This window comes from Bombina bombina, chromosome 2, assembly GCF_027579735.1.
Source record: "Bombina bombina isolate aBomBom1 chromosome 2, aBomBom1.pri, whole genome shotgun sequence".
Taxonomy (NCBI): Eukaryota; Metazoa; Chordata; class Amphibia; order Anura; family Bombinatoridae; genus Bombina; species Bombina bombina.
The window spans coordinates 1305050570-1305066727 of NC_069500.1; the positions used below are offsets into that span (position 1 = coordinate 1305050570).

Consider the following 16158-nt stretch of genomic DNA (forward strand, 5'->3'; position numbering starts at 1 on the left):
GATTGGTGGATAAATTAACCCACAAATAAACAAGTGCTTTCCATGGTCCTGAACCAAAAAAATTGCTTAGATGCCTTCTTTTTCAAATAAAGAAAGCAAGAGAATGAAGAAAAATTGATAATAGGAGTAAATTAGAAAGTTGCTTAAATGTGCATGCTCTATCAGAATCATGAAAGAAAAAATTTGGGTTCAGTGTCCCTTTAACTTTGATGAGGCTCATCAATGTGTAAATGTACTTTTAAATTTATAGTACAGTTTCTTAGGCACATATTTATAATGATTTTGAAAAAGCACTAATAGCAACTTTTTTTTTAGCTTATTATCTCGCTATAGAGGGTGATTTTAGTGTTGAATAGGTAACTATGAAATACCTCTGAGTCAACCTGAGTCTTAAAAAAACATGATTGTCTGATCGGTAGGCTCAGTCAATTTATATCTCCCTATATCTGGTTAAACTTGAATCTCTGGACACAACAATATTTTCATAACATTTTCTTTCTTTTTTCTTTTTTTCTCTTATAAAAAGCTCTTTGCTGATACAGGGCATGAAAGTAAAAATTCAACTTTCTGTATTCAAAGAGAGTATGCAGTTTTAAAGGGACAGTTTAGTTGAAATGAAACTTTCATGATTCAGATAGGGCATGCATTTTTTAACAACTTTCCAATTTTCCTTTATCATAAAATTTGCTTTGTTCTCTGGGAATTCTTAGTTAAAAGCTAAACCTAGGTAGGCTCATATGCTAATTTCTAAGCCTTTGAAGGCCGCATCTAATCTAAATGCATTTGACCATTTTTTACAGCTAAAGGGCGTTAGTTCATGTGTGCCATATAGATTCTCAAGTGTGCTAGTTCATAAGTGTAGAGAGAGTTATAACAACGGAGTTATACAAAGGAGTGGACAACAGAGATAAGTACTTTCAAATTTCCAAAATTAAATGCAAACATGCTACACTTTCTAATATCTTTATTAACCTTTTCCTCCCTTCTCGTTAAAGTCACAGCTCTTCCATTCACAAACAGCACTCAGAACATTCATATTTCTCCTTCTCTTCTACCTTTCCCTCTCTACAACACTCATAAACTCTATTCCTATCTCACATCCCTCAGCCAGCCATGCTTCACTGATCCTAAACTTAAACACTCACATAAGACACATTCTCATCTCCTTTCGCTCACCATCTTTCTTCTTGCAGCTGGGGATGTCTCGCCTTACCAGGTCCACCCTCTGCTTGCCTCAGATCACTACCCCAAATGACACCTCATACACCTTCCCCACGTAACCCTCTAAACCTCATTAACTGCAACTTTATTAGTACACCCCAATTCTTGTGTGCCCTCTGAAATGCACGCTCGGTATGCAATAAGCTTACATCTATTTACGACCTATTTATTTCACGTTCACTTAACCTGTTAGCCCTCACTGAAACTTGGCTTTCCTCCTCTAACACAACTGCTGTAGCCTCTCTGTCCTATGGCGGTCTGCATTTCAGTAACACTCCCAGGCCTGGAGACAAACAAGGAGAAGGAGTAGGTATTCTCTTGTCTCCACACAGTACCTTTCATGGCATTCCATCACCTCCCTCTCGTTCCTTCTCATCTTTTGAAGTTCACGCTATCCGCCTCTTCTCCCCTATAGCTCTTCGTGTTGCAGTTATCTATCGGCCCCCTGGCGCAGCATCACAATTTCTGGACCACTTTGAAGCCTGGCTTCCACATTTTCTCTCTTGTAATGTCCCTTCTCTCATCTTAGGGGACTTCAACATACCCCTTGATACTCCTAATATGCCTGCTGCCTCTAAACTTCTATCTTACCACCTCTTTAGGCCTGTCCCAATGGACAACATCTCCAACACACTGTGAAGGCAACTCCATAGACCTGGTCTTCACAAATCTCTGTGCTGTTTCCAACTCCCTTAACCTCCCCTTTCCTCTCTCTGACCATCATCTACTAACTTTCTCTGTTATTCTACCTGCTACATCTTTGCAAGCCCCCAAAAAACTGCTACCTTACAGGAATTTAAATGTCCTCTGCTCTCTTACATTTCATCCCTCTCTTGTCCAAACCTCGTAACTCTACAGTATAATTTGGCACTAAAATCAACACTTGACAAAACTGCAACCTCCACTCTTCGACGTACATCAATCACTTGACGGCAACCGTGGCACACTAAACAGACCAGATATATTCAGTGATGCTCACGGACTGCTGAATAGCAGTGGAGTAAATCACGCACCTGTGCTAATTTCCAGCATTATAAATTCACCCTTAAGTCCTACAACTGGCCAAACAAGTCTATTTCTCCTCCCTTGTGTCATCTCATGCATCCAACCCCAGAAAGCTGTTCTCAACCTTTAACTCACTTCAATGTCCGCCTGCCCCCCCCCCCCGCCGACTACCAACCTCACTGCTCAGATTATTGCTGATCAGTTCAAAAAGAGATCTGCACCTCACACCCCTCAAACCCAGCAATCCTACCCACCCCTTCTATTAACAAAAATCTATGTTACTTCCCTCCTGTAACAGAGTAAGAAGTCTCTGCACTTCTATCCTTGGCTCAGCTCACAACCTGCCCACTTGATCCTATTCCTTCACAACTTATTCCCTCTCTCTCTCTGCTTCACTAACCCCTACCCTAACTCATCTCTTTAACCAATCTCTCACCGCTGGCACATTTCCTGACACATTCAAGCATGGGCCAATCCTAAAAAAGCCCTCGCTTGACCCCTCCTCGCCTTCTAACTATCGACCGGTCTCCTTACTTCCCTTCACTTCAAAATTATTGGAACGACTAGTCTATAATCGGCTAACTCAATTTCTCACAACTAACTCCTTACTTGATCCACTACAATCTGGTTTCCACCCTAAACACTCAACAGAAAACCGCTCTTGCTAAAGTAACAAATGACCTGTTATCAGCTAAAGCAAAAGGCCATTACTCATTACTAATTCTTCTTGACCTGTCCGCAGCTTTTGACACAGTTGACCATCCTCTCCTCCTAAAAATACTACATTCATTTGGCATCCGAGACACAGCCCTCTCCTGGTTTGCATCATATCTGTCAAACCGCTCATTTTCAGTTTCCTTTAACAACATATCTTGTGATCCTTTGCCTCTCTCAGTTGCTTGCTTTTCTCTCTCTATACATCCTGCCTTGGAAAACTTATAGCCTCCTTTGGATTCCAGTACTTCTTATATGCTGATGATACACAAATCTATCTTTCCTCTCCTGATATCTCTCCCTCTTTACTCAAACAGATTTCTGACTGCTTCTCTGCAATTTCCTCTTGGATGTCTTCACACTACCTCCAACTCAATCTGTCAAAAACTGAGCTGCTTCTTATCCCCCCTCTTCGAGACATCCAACACCTGAAATTTCTCTGACAGTTGGAGACTCTATTCTCAACACCTCACCCCAGGTCTGCTGTCTTGGGGTCACACTAGACTCAGAACTCACATTCAACCCACATAAACAAGCGCTTACCAAATCTTGCCGTTCACACCTACGCAACATTTCCAGAATTCATCCCTTCCTTACTCAAAAAAACTACAAAAATATGTATTCATTCCCTCATTTTGTCACGTATTGATTATTGCAATCTACTCCTAAATGGCTTTCCAAAACACCACCTCTCCTCCCTCCAATCTATTATGAATGCTTCTGCTAGACTCATCCACCTAAGTCGCTGATCTACATCAGCTGCTCCGCTCTGCCAGTCTCTACACTGGCTCCCCATACATTCCAGAATACAATTTAAAGTATTAACCCTAACTTACAAAGCACTCAACAGTCTAACTCCCAACTATATTTCCTCTCTCATCGTGAAATATTCCCCATCCCGTCCTCTTCAATCAACCTCTGACCTACGTCTCTACCACTCCTGTTATCTCTACGTCCCACTCCTGTCCTCTGGAACTCTCTACCCTGCTCCATAAGACTGTCTCCAACCTTGTATAGCTTCAGACACTCCTTGAAAACTCAACTATTCAGAGAGGCTTACCATCTCTCCTCCATCCCTCATCCGAACCAAACTAATACATGTACATGAACTTCCTGACTTACTGCTGCAAATAAAACCGATGTAACAAGCTACCCCAACCTTATGTCTCTGCACCCTAAACCTATAGACTGTGAGCTCTCCAGAGCAGGGCCCTCTTCCTCCTGTACTAGATTTGTTTAGTTTTGTTATGTTTTGTATTTTATCACAAATCTTTGTCATTGTATACCCCTATCATTGTACCCAGCGCTACGGAATTTGGCGGAGCTTTACAAATAAATGATAATAATAATAATAACATTGAGCTCATGTCGTGAAGTTACTTCGCTCACGCCTGTGAAGTTACTTATGAGAGGGCATTGAGTGGCTAAAATACAAGTCTCTTAAAAAAACTAAGATAAGGGGGCAGTCTGCAAAGGTTTAGATACAAGGAAATCACAGAGGTAAAAAGTATATTAATATGACAGTGTTGATTATGCAAAACTGGGGAATGGGTAAAAAAGGGATTGTCTATCATTTTAAACAATAAAACTCTGGAGTAGACTGTCCGTATAAGAGACCTTTTTATTTACATGTGTTAGCAAATTTACCTAATTCCTTTTGTATCCTTTGTTGAAAAGTATACCTAGATAGGCTCAGGAGCAGCAATGCACTACTAAGTACTAGCTGTCTATTAGTGGCTGCACACCTTTTGTCATTGGCTCACAAGATGTGTTCAGCTAAGTCCCAGTAGTGCATTTCTGCTCTGTTGCTGACTTTAACAGTGTGATTAACCCTATTAAAGTGCCATAAAACATGTTGAGATCTGTGCATATCCTAAAAGGGCTTATTAAGTAAAAATAATGTGCATAAAAACATTGTTTCAAAATTGCTGGCAAGTATTTTAAAATAATTTTCAAAAATAAGCAAAATTATTTACATAGCCATGTTGTCTGGAGTAGTCTGATCCACCCCCCTTATCAGTGTTTAACATCAGAAACACAGGCATTGTATTTCAACTGAGTTCACAGCTGCTTATTTGCTTCTAAGCATGCTCCAGCAGATAATGAGTGTTCACTTTTGCATTCTACCAAATCAATGGTAGATATAGATACAGCCATAGAAGGAAATGTGTGTTAGAGCTGTACAATTCGGAAACTTAAAAGAAAGGGTTAATAATGAGGCACTGCAGTTTAAATTTGCAGGTAAAGTAATTAAAGTACATAATATTATATTTTGTCTCTATCCCAACTTGTTTTATGTCCCTTTAATGCTCTAAGAGCTTTTTATTTTTTCAGTTTTATGTCCTTTTAAAAAACAAAATGAACTTTCCTTTAATTAGCTTACAACTGCCAAATTTATTTATAGAGAATTTTATTCAGTGCAAATACCTTGTACATGGATGGCATGATATGTGATAAAACAAGTTGTATAATATTATTATCTGCTTCTTCTGTAGTTTGTTGCAATGCATTGGTCAGCGTGTTTGCAATAAAAGTATTTAAAATAGTTCATGTATACTAGAGAAGAAACAACTCTACTGAAATATATTCATCTGAACTGTAAAACACACATTATAATAAAGTTGAAGTACTTGTGTTCTTTCCTAAATAGGAGTGACATGTTACTAATTTAAATGCTGCTTTTTGATTTTATGAATTGGTGATAATGAAGGCCCCGCCATAGTGCACTTAATCTACAAATCATTCAAGATTGTTTATAAACTGTTTATGCTGACATATTCTGTATTCCTTTTTTTTTAGGTAACTGTTCTTGTCCTGTTTGCTCTGGCATTCCTGGCCTGCGTTGTGTTTCTTGTAGTCTACAAGGTGTACAAATATGACCATGCTTGTCCTGAAGGATTTGTGTACAAGGTAAGATACAAATTGCCAAGGAGCTTGAAAATTTTTATCGACCAATTACCTTTGACTGGAAGAGATCTGCATCACTTTGAGTATCAGTTTATTATAGTTTACTACAGATGCCAAAGAGTTAAAGCATATTCACTGCCTAATTCAAAAATGAAATATGTATTAAGTAGTGATTTGCTAATAACTACAGCAAGATATCATTTTCTTAGAAAAAAAAAACAAGTATTGTGGTCTTATTGGGTAACTGTCTCATGAAACAGGATACAGGAAACAGATTTCTTTTTACACTGTAAATATATAAAATATATGACTTAAAACTTATGTAGGTCAGAGCCTGAATGGTTTATGTTTTTTAAAGGCCATAAATACCTACAAACAATACACCATCCTTTACAAAATGTCTGATATAATACAGCATGAGGGACTACCATTTGATGGATGCTTTGCATAACAGCAACATGATTTTCTTGTATTCAGATTGTGTTTGTGTCCTGCTCATTTTGCTGGTAGTGACAAGAGATAGGTCATAGAGAGACATTACCATATCAATAGCAGAAATGTGCTGCAACTTTACCTATAGACCAGAGGTGGCCAAAGTTTTTTTAAATCAGCTTTATTAAATGTTTCAAAAGTACAAAAGTAGGAGATACAGCTCCAGTTAGCAAACACCCAAGCCAATTCTTATTTTAAAGAACACTTTAAAGAGAAGAAATGAAATATAAATAATAAAAATAAGAGAAGAAAATAAATGCACATAATAACAAAAAAATAAATGGGTAAGCTCCCCCTTGGCTATGATTCAGATAGAGCATGCAATTTTAAGCAACTTTCTAATTTACTCCTATTATCAATTTTGTTTCGTTCACTTGCTACCTTTATTTGAAAAGCAGGAATGTAAATCTTAGGAGGCGGCCTATTTTAGGTTCACGATTAGCTACATTTATCCACCAATCAGCAAGTATTACCCAGGTTCTGAACCAAAAATGGGCCGGCACCTAAGCTTTACATTCCTACTTTTCAAATAAATTTAGAAAGAGGATGAAGAAAATTTGATAATAGGAGTAAATTAGAAAGTTGCTTAAAATTGCTTGCTCTATCTGAATCATTAAAGAAAAAAATTGGGTTTAGTGTCCCTTTAAGCACATTGATAAGAATCTGATATTAAGAGGTTATAAGAAACAAAATGGTCTTTATAGTCTCAAAAACGTGTCCTGCCACAAATTGCCATTTTATCATGCTTGATGTTTTGAGTTTCCTCCAGTTCTAAAAACCCAGTGACTTTGCCTTTTCATAGGGAGTCGAGACAAACAAACATTTTACACGGATTGTCATCATGTAAAAGAGTTCTAAGTATGGTTTATATTTCATTTTTGGAGGTTTATTCAAGAGCCAAATTAAGGGGTCTAAAGCATATTGTACCTGGAAGATATATTCATATTAAAAAATGACACTACTCCAGGACTCTTGGATGACAGCGCACCACCACATGTGGGCCATATTGCTTCCCACATGACCACAGCACTAACAAGTGTTGTTTTTGTTAGGAAAAAGACAATATAGTCTTTGTGGTGTTAGATAGCATCTATGCAAGATCTTCAGGTTGTTTCAAGTATTGATAAGGATATGAAAGTCTTCATAGTGGTATGAAAAGGCCAACATTTTTTATTTTTTTTAAATAGAGGGTCAGTCATCAATTACTTATTTTATATGTAAGGCTGCTCACTAATGGCACTAATGGTGGGCATGGCTAGGGTCCGCATTGCATTGTACTCCCACACATGCTAACGATAACACCTTAAAATAAGTTAGATTCTTGCATTTTTTTTTTTTTTAGAACAAAAATGACATAAGATATTAGCTACTATTAATGATTTCAGTTTAACAAAAATTTGGTACATATCAATCTGTTTAATTGCCTAATGAGATGCGAAGAACTGCTTTTTGATTTTTTAATATTGACTACTTTTTGCTCATTGGTGATGAGGGAAACACAACATTTTTATTTTAACAGGAAAATGAAAAATGATTTTGTTTAATTTTCTTGCCATAAAAAAAATTATATTAAAAACAAAATAAAGTGTTCAAGTGGATTGCTGCTCCCTCTTCTGGTTGTTAAAGGGTGCGTATGGTACAAAAACACCATCATTATTCATAGCTTTTTCATTTAGTATTATATGAGGTTACAGGAATCACACAGGCCTAGATTTGGAGTTTGGCGTTAGCCGTGAAAACCAGCGTTAGAGGCTCCTAACGCTGGTTTTAGGCTACCTAAATTTGGTATTTGGAGTCACTCAAAAAAGGGTCTAACGCTCACTTTTCAGCCGCGACTTTTCCATACCGCAGATCCCCTTACGTCAATTGCGTATCCTATCTTTTCAATGGGATCTTTCTAACTCCGGTATTTAGAGTCGTGTCTGAAGTGAGCGTTAGACATCTAACGACAAAACTCCAGCCGCAGGAAAAAAGTCAGTAGTTAAGAGCTTTCTGGGCTAACGCCGGTTTATAAAGCTCTTAACTACTGTACTCTAAAGTACACTAACACCCATAAACTACCTATGTACCCCTAAACCGATGTCCCCCCACATCGTCGACACTCGATTACATTTTTTTAACCCCTAATCTGCCGACTGCCACCTACGTTATACTTATGTACCCCTAATCTGCTGCCCCTAACACCGCCGACCCCTATATTATATTTATTAACCCCTAATCTGCCCCCCTCAACGTCGCCTCCACCTGCCTACACTTATTAACCCCTAATCTGCCGAGCAGACCGCACCGCTATTATTATAAAGTTATTAACCCCTAATCCGCCTCACTAACCCTATAATAAATAGTATTAACCCCTAATCTGCCCTCCCTAACATCGCCGACACCTAACTTCAAACATTAACCCCTAATCTGCCGACTGGAGCTCACCGCTATTCTAATAAATGTATTAACCCCTAAAGCTAAGTCTAACCCTAACACTAACACCCCCCTAAGTTAAATATAATTTTATTCTAACAAAATAAATTAACTCTTATTAAATAAATTATTCCTATTTAAAGCTAAATACTTACCTGTAAAATAAATCCTAATATAGCTACAATATAAATTATAATTATATTATAGCTATTTTAGGATTAATATTTATTTTACAGGTAACTTTGTATTTATTTTAACCAGGTACAATAGCTATTAAATAGTTAAGAACTATTTAATAGCAAAAATAGTTAAAATAATTACAAAATTTCCTGTAAAATAAATCCTAACCTAAGTTACAATTAAACCTAACACTACACTATCAATAAATTAATTAAATAAACTACCTACAATTACCTACAATTAACCTAACACTACACTATCAATAAATTAATTAAATACAATTCCTACAAATAAATACAATTAAATAAACTAGCTAAAGTACAAAAAATAAAAAAGAACTAATTTACAAAAAATAAAAAAATATTTACAAACATAAGAAAAATATTACAACAATTTTAAACTAATTACACCTACTCTAAGCCCCCTAATAAAATAACAAAGCCCCCCAAAATAAAAAAATGCCCTACCCTATTCTAAATTACTAAAGTTCAAAGCTCTTTTACCTTACCAGCCCTGAACAGGGCCCTTTGCGGGGCATGCCCCAAGAAGTTCAGCTCTTTTGCCTGTAAAAAAAACATACAATACCCAAGCCCCCCAACATTACAACCCTCCACCCACATACCCCTAATCTAACCCAAACCCCCCTTAAATAAACCTAACACTAAGCCCCTGAAGATCTTCCTATCTTGTCTTCACCTCACCGGGTATCACACCGATCCGTCCAGAAGAGCTCCTCCGATGACCTGATCCAAGCCCAAGCGGGGGGCTGAAGAGGTCCATGATCCGGCTGAAGTCTTCATCCAAGCGGGGCAGAAGAGGTCTTCCATCCGATTGAAGTCTTCATCCAAGCGGCATCCATCCGGAGCGAAGCAGCAGCATCCTGAAGACCTCCGACGCGGAACATCCATCCTGGCCGACGACTGAACGACGAATGACGGTTCCTTTAAATGACGTCATCCAAGATGGCGTCCCTCGAATTCCGATTGGCTGATAGGATTCTATCAGCCAATCGGAATTAAGGTAGGAATATTCTGATTGGCTGATGGAATCAGCCAATCAGAATCAAGTTCAATCCGATTGGCTGATCCAATCAGCCAATCAGATTGAGCTCGCATTCTATTGGCTGTTCCGATCAGCCAATAGAACTTAGGGGGGTGTTAGTATTAGGGTTAGACTTAGCTTTAGGGGTTAATCCATTTATTATAGTAGCGGTGAGCTCCAGTCGGCAGATTAGGGGTTAATGTTTGAAGTTAGGTGTCAGCGATGTTAGGGAGGGCAGATTAGGGGTTAATACTATTTATTATAGGGTTAGTGAGGCGGATTAGGGGTTAATAACTTTATAATAATAGCGGTGCGGTCCGGTCGGCAGATTAGGGGTTAATAAGTGTAGGCAGGTGGAGGCGACGTTGTGGGGGGTAGATTAGGGGTTAATAAATATAATATAGGGGTCGGCGATGTTAGGGCAGCAGATTAGGGGTACATAGGGATAATGTAAGTAGCGGCGGTTTACGGAGCGGCAGATTAGGGGTTAATAATAATATGCAGGGGTCAGCGATAGCGGGGGCGGCAGAATAGGGGTTAATAAGTGTAAGGTTAGGGGTGTTTAGACTCGGGGTACATGTTAGAGTGTTAGGTGCAGACGTAGGAAGTGTTTCCGCATAGCAAACAATGGGGCTGCGTTAGGAGCTGAACGCGGCTTTTTTGCAGGTGTTTTTTTCAGCTCAAACAGCCCCATTGTTTTCTATGGGAGAATCGTGCACGAGCACGTTTTTGAGGCTGGCCGCTTGCGTAAGCAACTCTGGTATCGAGAGTTGAAGCTGCGTTAAATATGCTCTACGCTCCTTTTTTGGAGCCTAACGCAGCCTTTATGTGGACTCTCAATACCAGAGTTATTTTTATGGTGCGGCCAGAAAAAAGCCGGCGTTAGCTATGCGGGTCTTTACCGACAAAACTCCAAATCTAGGCCACAGTGATTTACGGATGAAGCTTTGCATGTGAGCACTACTCTTATACTATTAGTAATTGGTGGGGTAAAAACAACAATTGGTACAATGGATATATGTGGAGAAGATGCTTACCAAAATACACAAAAACTACTCAGAGGCCCTAAACCTTACACATACATAGAATAACAAGAGAACTTCTAATGGAGAGATCAGTCTGGTGAATTTGCCCACAGTTTTATTGCAGCTAGAGTTGTAATAAAAACATAGAGCGAGATCACAAGTTGTGCGGTATAGCCATAGCGTAAACACTGCGCAAAATGGGTACGTACCACTATTTCTATACTGCAGCCATTCAAAGTTACAAAAAACGTTCTTTTGTTGTGCGTTATGGTTCGGTAAGTTTAGACTTGGCATGATCGTGCACGTTTTCCCCCATAAAGATAAATGGTGAAAAAGTGTTGGAAAAAAACCTAACACCTACGATTGCGAAATGGTAATCGCATTAACGCATTCCCCATTGAAGTCTATAGAGAAAAGAAAGTTTTTAAAAAACCTAACACCCTAACATAAGCCCCTAGTCTAATAACCCCTAAACCGCCGCCCCCCCACATCTCCAACACTAAACAAAGCCATTAACGCCTAAACCCGCCGTCTCCCCACATTGCCAAAACTAAATAAACATATTAACCCCTAAACCACTGCCCCCCCACATCGAAACAAACTAAATTAAAATATTAACCCCTAAACCTAACAACGCTAAATTTAAAGTTACAAAATAACTATCTTAAAATAAATTTAAAAAAACTAAGCTTAAACTATAAATAAAACCTAACATTACTATTTTAAAACAATAAAAGATACCAAAAATAAAAAACCTAAATTACAAATTAAAAAATCCTAACACTACTAAAAAAATGTAAACCTAACATTACAAAAAATAACAACATCTAAAATTAAACAAAATAACAAAACCTAACATTAAACAAAATAACAAACTCTAAACTTACACAACATAACAAAATCTAAAAGACCTAACTATAAAAAAAACTAATCTACCCATTGCCCTTAAAGGGGCATTTGTATGGGCATTGCCCTTAAAATGGCAATCAGCTCTTTAAGCCCACTAAAAAATTAAAAAGTCCTAATCTAAAAAAACACCCAAAAAAATAAAACACTAACCATTCCTGAAGTTCGGCGGTAAAGGTCTTCTTACAGGGGGCTCCATCTTCAATCTTCATCCCGGTGTCGCGGAGCCATCTTCAATCTTCATCAAGGGGTCGCGGAGCTGAGGCAGCGTGGAGCAGAGCAGGATTGCAACGGCGCGTACATTCGACGTGGAGGCTCCTCTTCATGGCATCTGCCGCACACTGAAGATTGAATGCAAAGGTACCCTGTTTTATATTGGGGTACCTTGCATTCCTATTGGCTGAAATTTTTAAATCAACCAATAGGATGAGAGCTCCTTAAATCCTATTGGCTGTTCAAATCTATATTGTAAAACTAATTTGACGTCCCTTTAGATGTATTGAAACTTGTGAGTGTCTCTGGTGTTTTCATTTAGGATTTTTTTTTGGTGTGCATCCTATCAGTCTTACAGCTGCTTGACCTTATATTCACAGAAAGCACCTATTTGTTGGGGTGGAGTTAAACTCAATGAAAATAAAGATTATAGGAAGAGAGGATTTTGATATTTTTAAAGGACGATTACCTTCTGATTCCATCACATATATTATCATAATTAGCTCTCTACCTTGCTGAGTCACCATTTCTAGTTTGTGTTCAGATTAGCATCTGTAGTTAGGTTGTTTTATGTTTTCAAAGACTGTGATACATTTTATAGCTTACTTTAGACAGTAGATAGTTCATTGATCCTCTGTAAATCAATCTCTAGTCGTCTTCAAAGTCACTGGTTCAAATAGCCTGTCTAATAGTGTTCCACATTACAAACTAATCACCTTTCCGTTTTTATAATCCCCCTTGTGATAACCACAAATAAGCAGGGCTGGATTTACAGCCCAGGTGCCTTTAGGCACCAAAATCTGAATTGCCCCCCGCTGTGCCGACAACCTTAACCAAGGTGGCTGCCGATAGTGAAATAACAGCACAGCACGTTTGTGGCGACCATCGTTGTTAATGCTCACCTGCCAGAATTTATATATGATGTATTCATAATAAGTTATACTGTTGATCAATACCTTTGGTTGTCTCTACAACCTATTATAAATTATCTCTAATGAGAAAACAGTTCTTATCTTTCACACCTGCAGGATAGTTGGAGATACAAAAAATACACACAGCTCCATCCGCATCCCTAGACATAGGCTTAGTCAGACTAGGCCGAAATAGGAAATAGAAGTAAAGTTGGAATTTTTTTTTCAATATTGTACACCCCACACCCCATCTGATTGGATTCTATGTCCATTTAATATGATTGTCATACATTTGGAAGCTGGGTCAGCAGATTCCCTTACTTATTAACCTCTGGAGAGCTGCTTTGTAGACAAACTAAAGGATTAATTGTGTTTTTCTAGTGGTTCCCACTAGCTTTTCAGACAGGGCAGATGCTATAACAGTCTTGGTTTCATCTTTAATAAGCACAAAATGGTTATTTTTTTATTCAATTGTGCATTTACAGATTACTTAATGATTTTACATTTTTTTATAGATTGATGTACAACATAAATATTTTGTTGAGTGGATTATAAAAACAGAAACTAAAACCAATTTTTAACTCTCTGATTACCATAAACGACTGGTATAATAACTTGCTAGTCAAGTCAAGTAGTTAATAATGCTACAAATAATTAACCTATAAAAGTCACACTGTACTAACTTCCTACAGCCTCCTCCGGGTTCTCTGAAGAACCTCCTTGTAACCCTTGCGTCTCAGTTTGCTGAGGCTCTCGTTATACTCCTTGGGGTTGTCACTATCGGTTAACAGCACCTGGGACAGGATCTTCCAGACGTAGGTGTCCAGAGTGTGGCCCAGGTAGCAGTGAACCTGGCAACACAATGATTCCACTTCCTCTGCGCTCAGCTCAGGTTCCCCAAAGAGCACAGACCATATGCGAGATGGCTCTTCAGGAAAGGCCGGAAAGTAGGGCTATAGTTTGCCACTCACTGAGCACAGCTGCTGATTCACGGCCTGTAAATCCTGGCAAGAAAAGATGCCTGCCCAGCTGCAGTCTTCCTCTGATTCCTCCTGGGTGGCTCAGGATTTTTCTTTGCCGGACTGGTGCTTTGTCCTTTGTCAGCACTTCTCTGCTGTTGCGCTATCCAGTTGTGAAAGGTAACAGCGATCTTGCCTTCCACATCATTCCAGGTCACTATAAACACAAACTTGTGCATTTCTTTCTCGTCAAACACATTGGGCCTTCATGACCCCTCAGTCAAACTCCAGAGGGTCCTTTAGCATAAAAAACATGGTCCCTGTTTTCTCTTTGGGATTTCTTACTCAGAGATACAGGGTTGCAGTACTTACTACCTCCCAATGCTGCAACAGTTCATTAGGTGTCAGACTGTGTGCATCGCTGGTGGAGGGATCTATGTCACTTACCATGCTCTTGGTGTCTACCTGTTGCTGCTGTATTTATAATTGGCAGAGGCAGGTTTCCCTCTATGGAGGGCGCCTGCAGGCACATGCCTACTCTGCCTTATTATAAATACGGCCCTGCAAACAAGCATCATTGTGCTTGAAATCTTTGCCAAATTCACACATATTTTATTCGACACACATCTTTTTTTTTTTACATTTTATTTATCAATTGGTAGATACAAAGCAAACAAATATATATTTTCTTGTTTTTATGTCCTTATTTTAGTTTTTAGTTTGTATTTTTAAAAATATTTACAATAATGTTTTTTTAAATATAACTTAGCATATAACAAAACTACAATAGTAGTAGTTGTACTGTGCTATATATTGTTGAAGAACAGGTTTATTTAAAGTTTGTCAACTGTCTGTTACTGCGTATCAACATGTCCTTCAATGAAATGTTATTGCTCAGATCTGCAGCAAAGTAAATCAATTTCATGCTTTGCTTTTTCATTTCCTCTCATACTTACCCTGTTAAGCTACTGTATGAATAGATAAACATATCCATCTATGAAACCCAATCACATATACAGAAGATGTAGAAACCAATTTGACCATTTTAAATTTGACAAGATAATTGTGTCTAAGGAATGTTGTGGTCTTTTTTAAAAGCTGTTTTACACACATATGAGTTAACACCTAGGATTGTCATGTATCAGATATAAAATGGAGGGCATTTTTTGTCAGAACACAGTGTTGTGAGTGATTCCTCCCTGTAATATTTTTTTTTATTCAGTTCTGTGAAAAGTAGCATAATTTATACTTTTTGGGGAGCATGTAGGGTTGAAACTTTTTGGGGGGGAAAATACCGGCAAAGCTAATTAGCATATATTTGCATAACTCGGAAACTAAAGCTGCTAGGACTATTTGTTTATAATTAGATTCCAACACACATAAACAATGATTCACATTTCTATGTTTATTCCTTATTATCTGAATTGGCCTGACCCCTTAAAAATACCAGCCTTTCAATAAAGGGTGACAACCCTAGGAGCATGAAACATCTTCAGAGAAGTAAGAAATTGTAGATTTGGATAACTAGGAAAGGCCACAAACACTCAGGAGGGTGAGATGCATAAATCTGAGCATCTTTATTGTCTTTAGGTACTGGTGATCCTGACCTCAGGCACAGGGAGTCAGCATATTATGTTGTGGAAATGCAGATTTAATATTAGTTGAATGATATCATGCTGCTGGGGTGGCTATAAATAATCATTAAAGAAAGGTAGATGACTGAGGCATTAAACAATGAATGAAATAAAGCTTGTTATAGGGTTAAACTGAGATGAGTAATAAAGTTTATCCTATGCTAGTCCTTACACAGAACGTGAATATAAAACCTCATAATTGGAAGGGGGTTCAGATCAATCGGCAGTGCCCATATCAGAAACATATAAACCATTTTTACGTGAAACCAGGCTTGGTTAGGTGCACATTATATTTGGCTTAGTAATTTGTTCAAGCACCAGATACACATTAACACAAAATGACATACCCAGCTATTAAATATGTGTGTCTACTTGTGACAAGATCTGCCTTGTTTCACACAATAATTATGTTGTGTTTTTTTTTAAATGCTTTATTTATAAATCAATGTTTATGTTTTGATGCATACCAGCATTTATGTGTCTTTTATGCGTGTCAATATATACAGTGTCCATTTTAGGGCATCCTTGCTCCCTC

General features: G+C 38.1%; 1 protein-coding gene across 1 annotated transcript in view; it reads left to right on the forward strand.

Annotated features, from left to right (window-relative positions):
- NSG1 (neuronal vesicle trafficking associated 1) overlaps positions 1–16158 on the forward strand; it is a 128599-nt gene that overhangs the window by 66363 nt on the left and 46078 nt on the right. The window contains exon 4 of the mRNA XM_053700897.1: positions 5740–5850. Coding sequence (XP_053556872.1) covers positions 5740–5850 — 111 coding nt within the window. The remainder of the gene's footprint in view (positions 1–5739; positions 5851–16158) is intronic.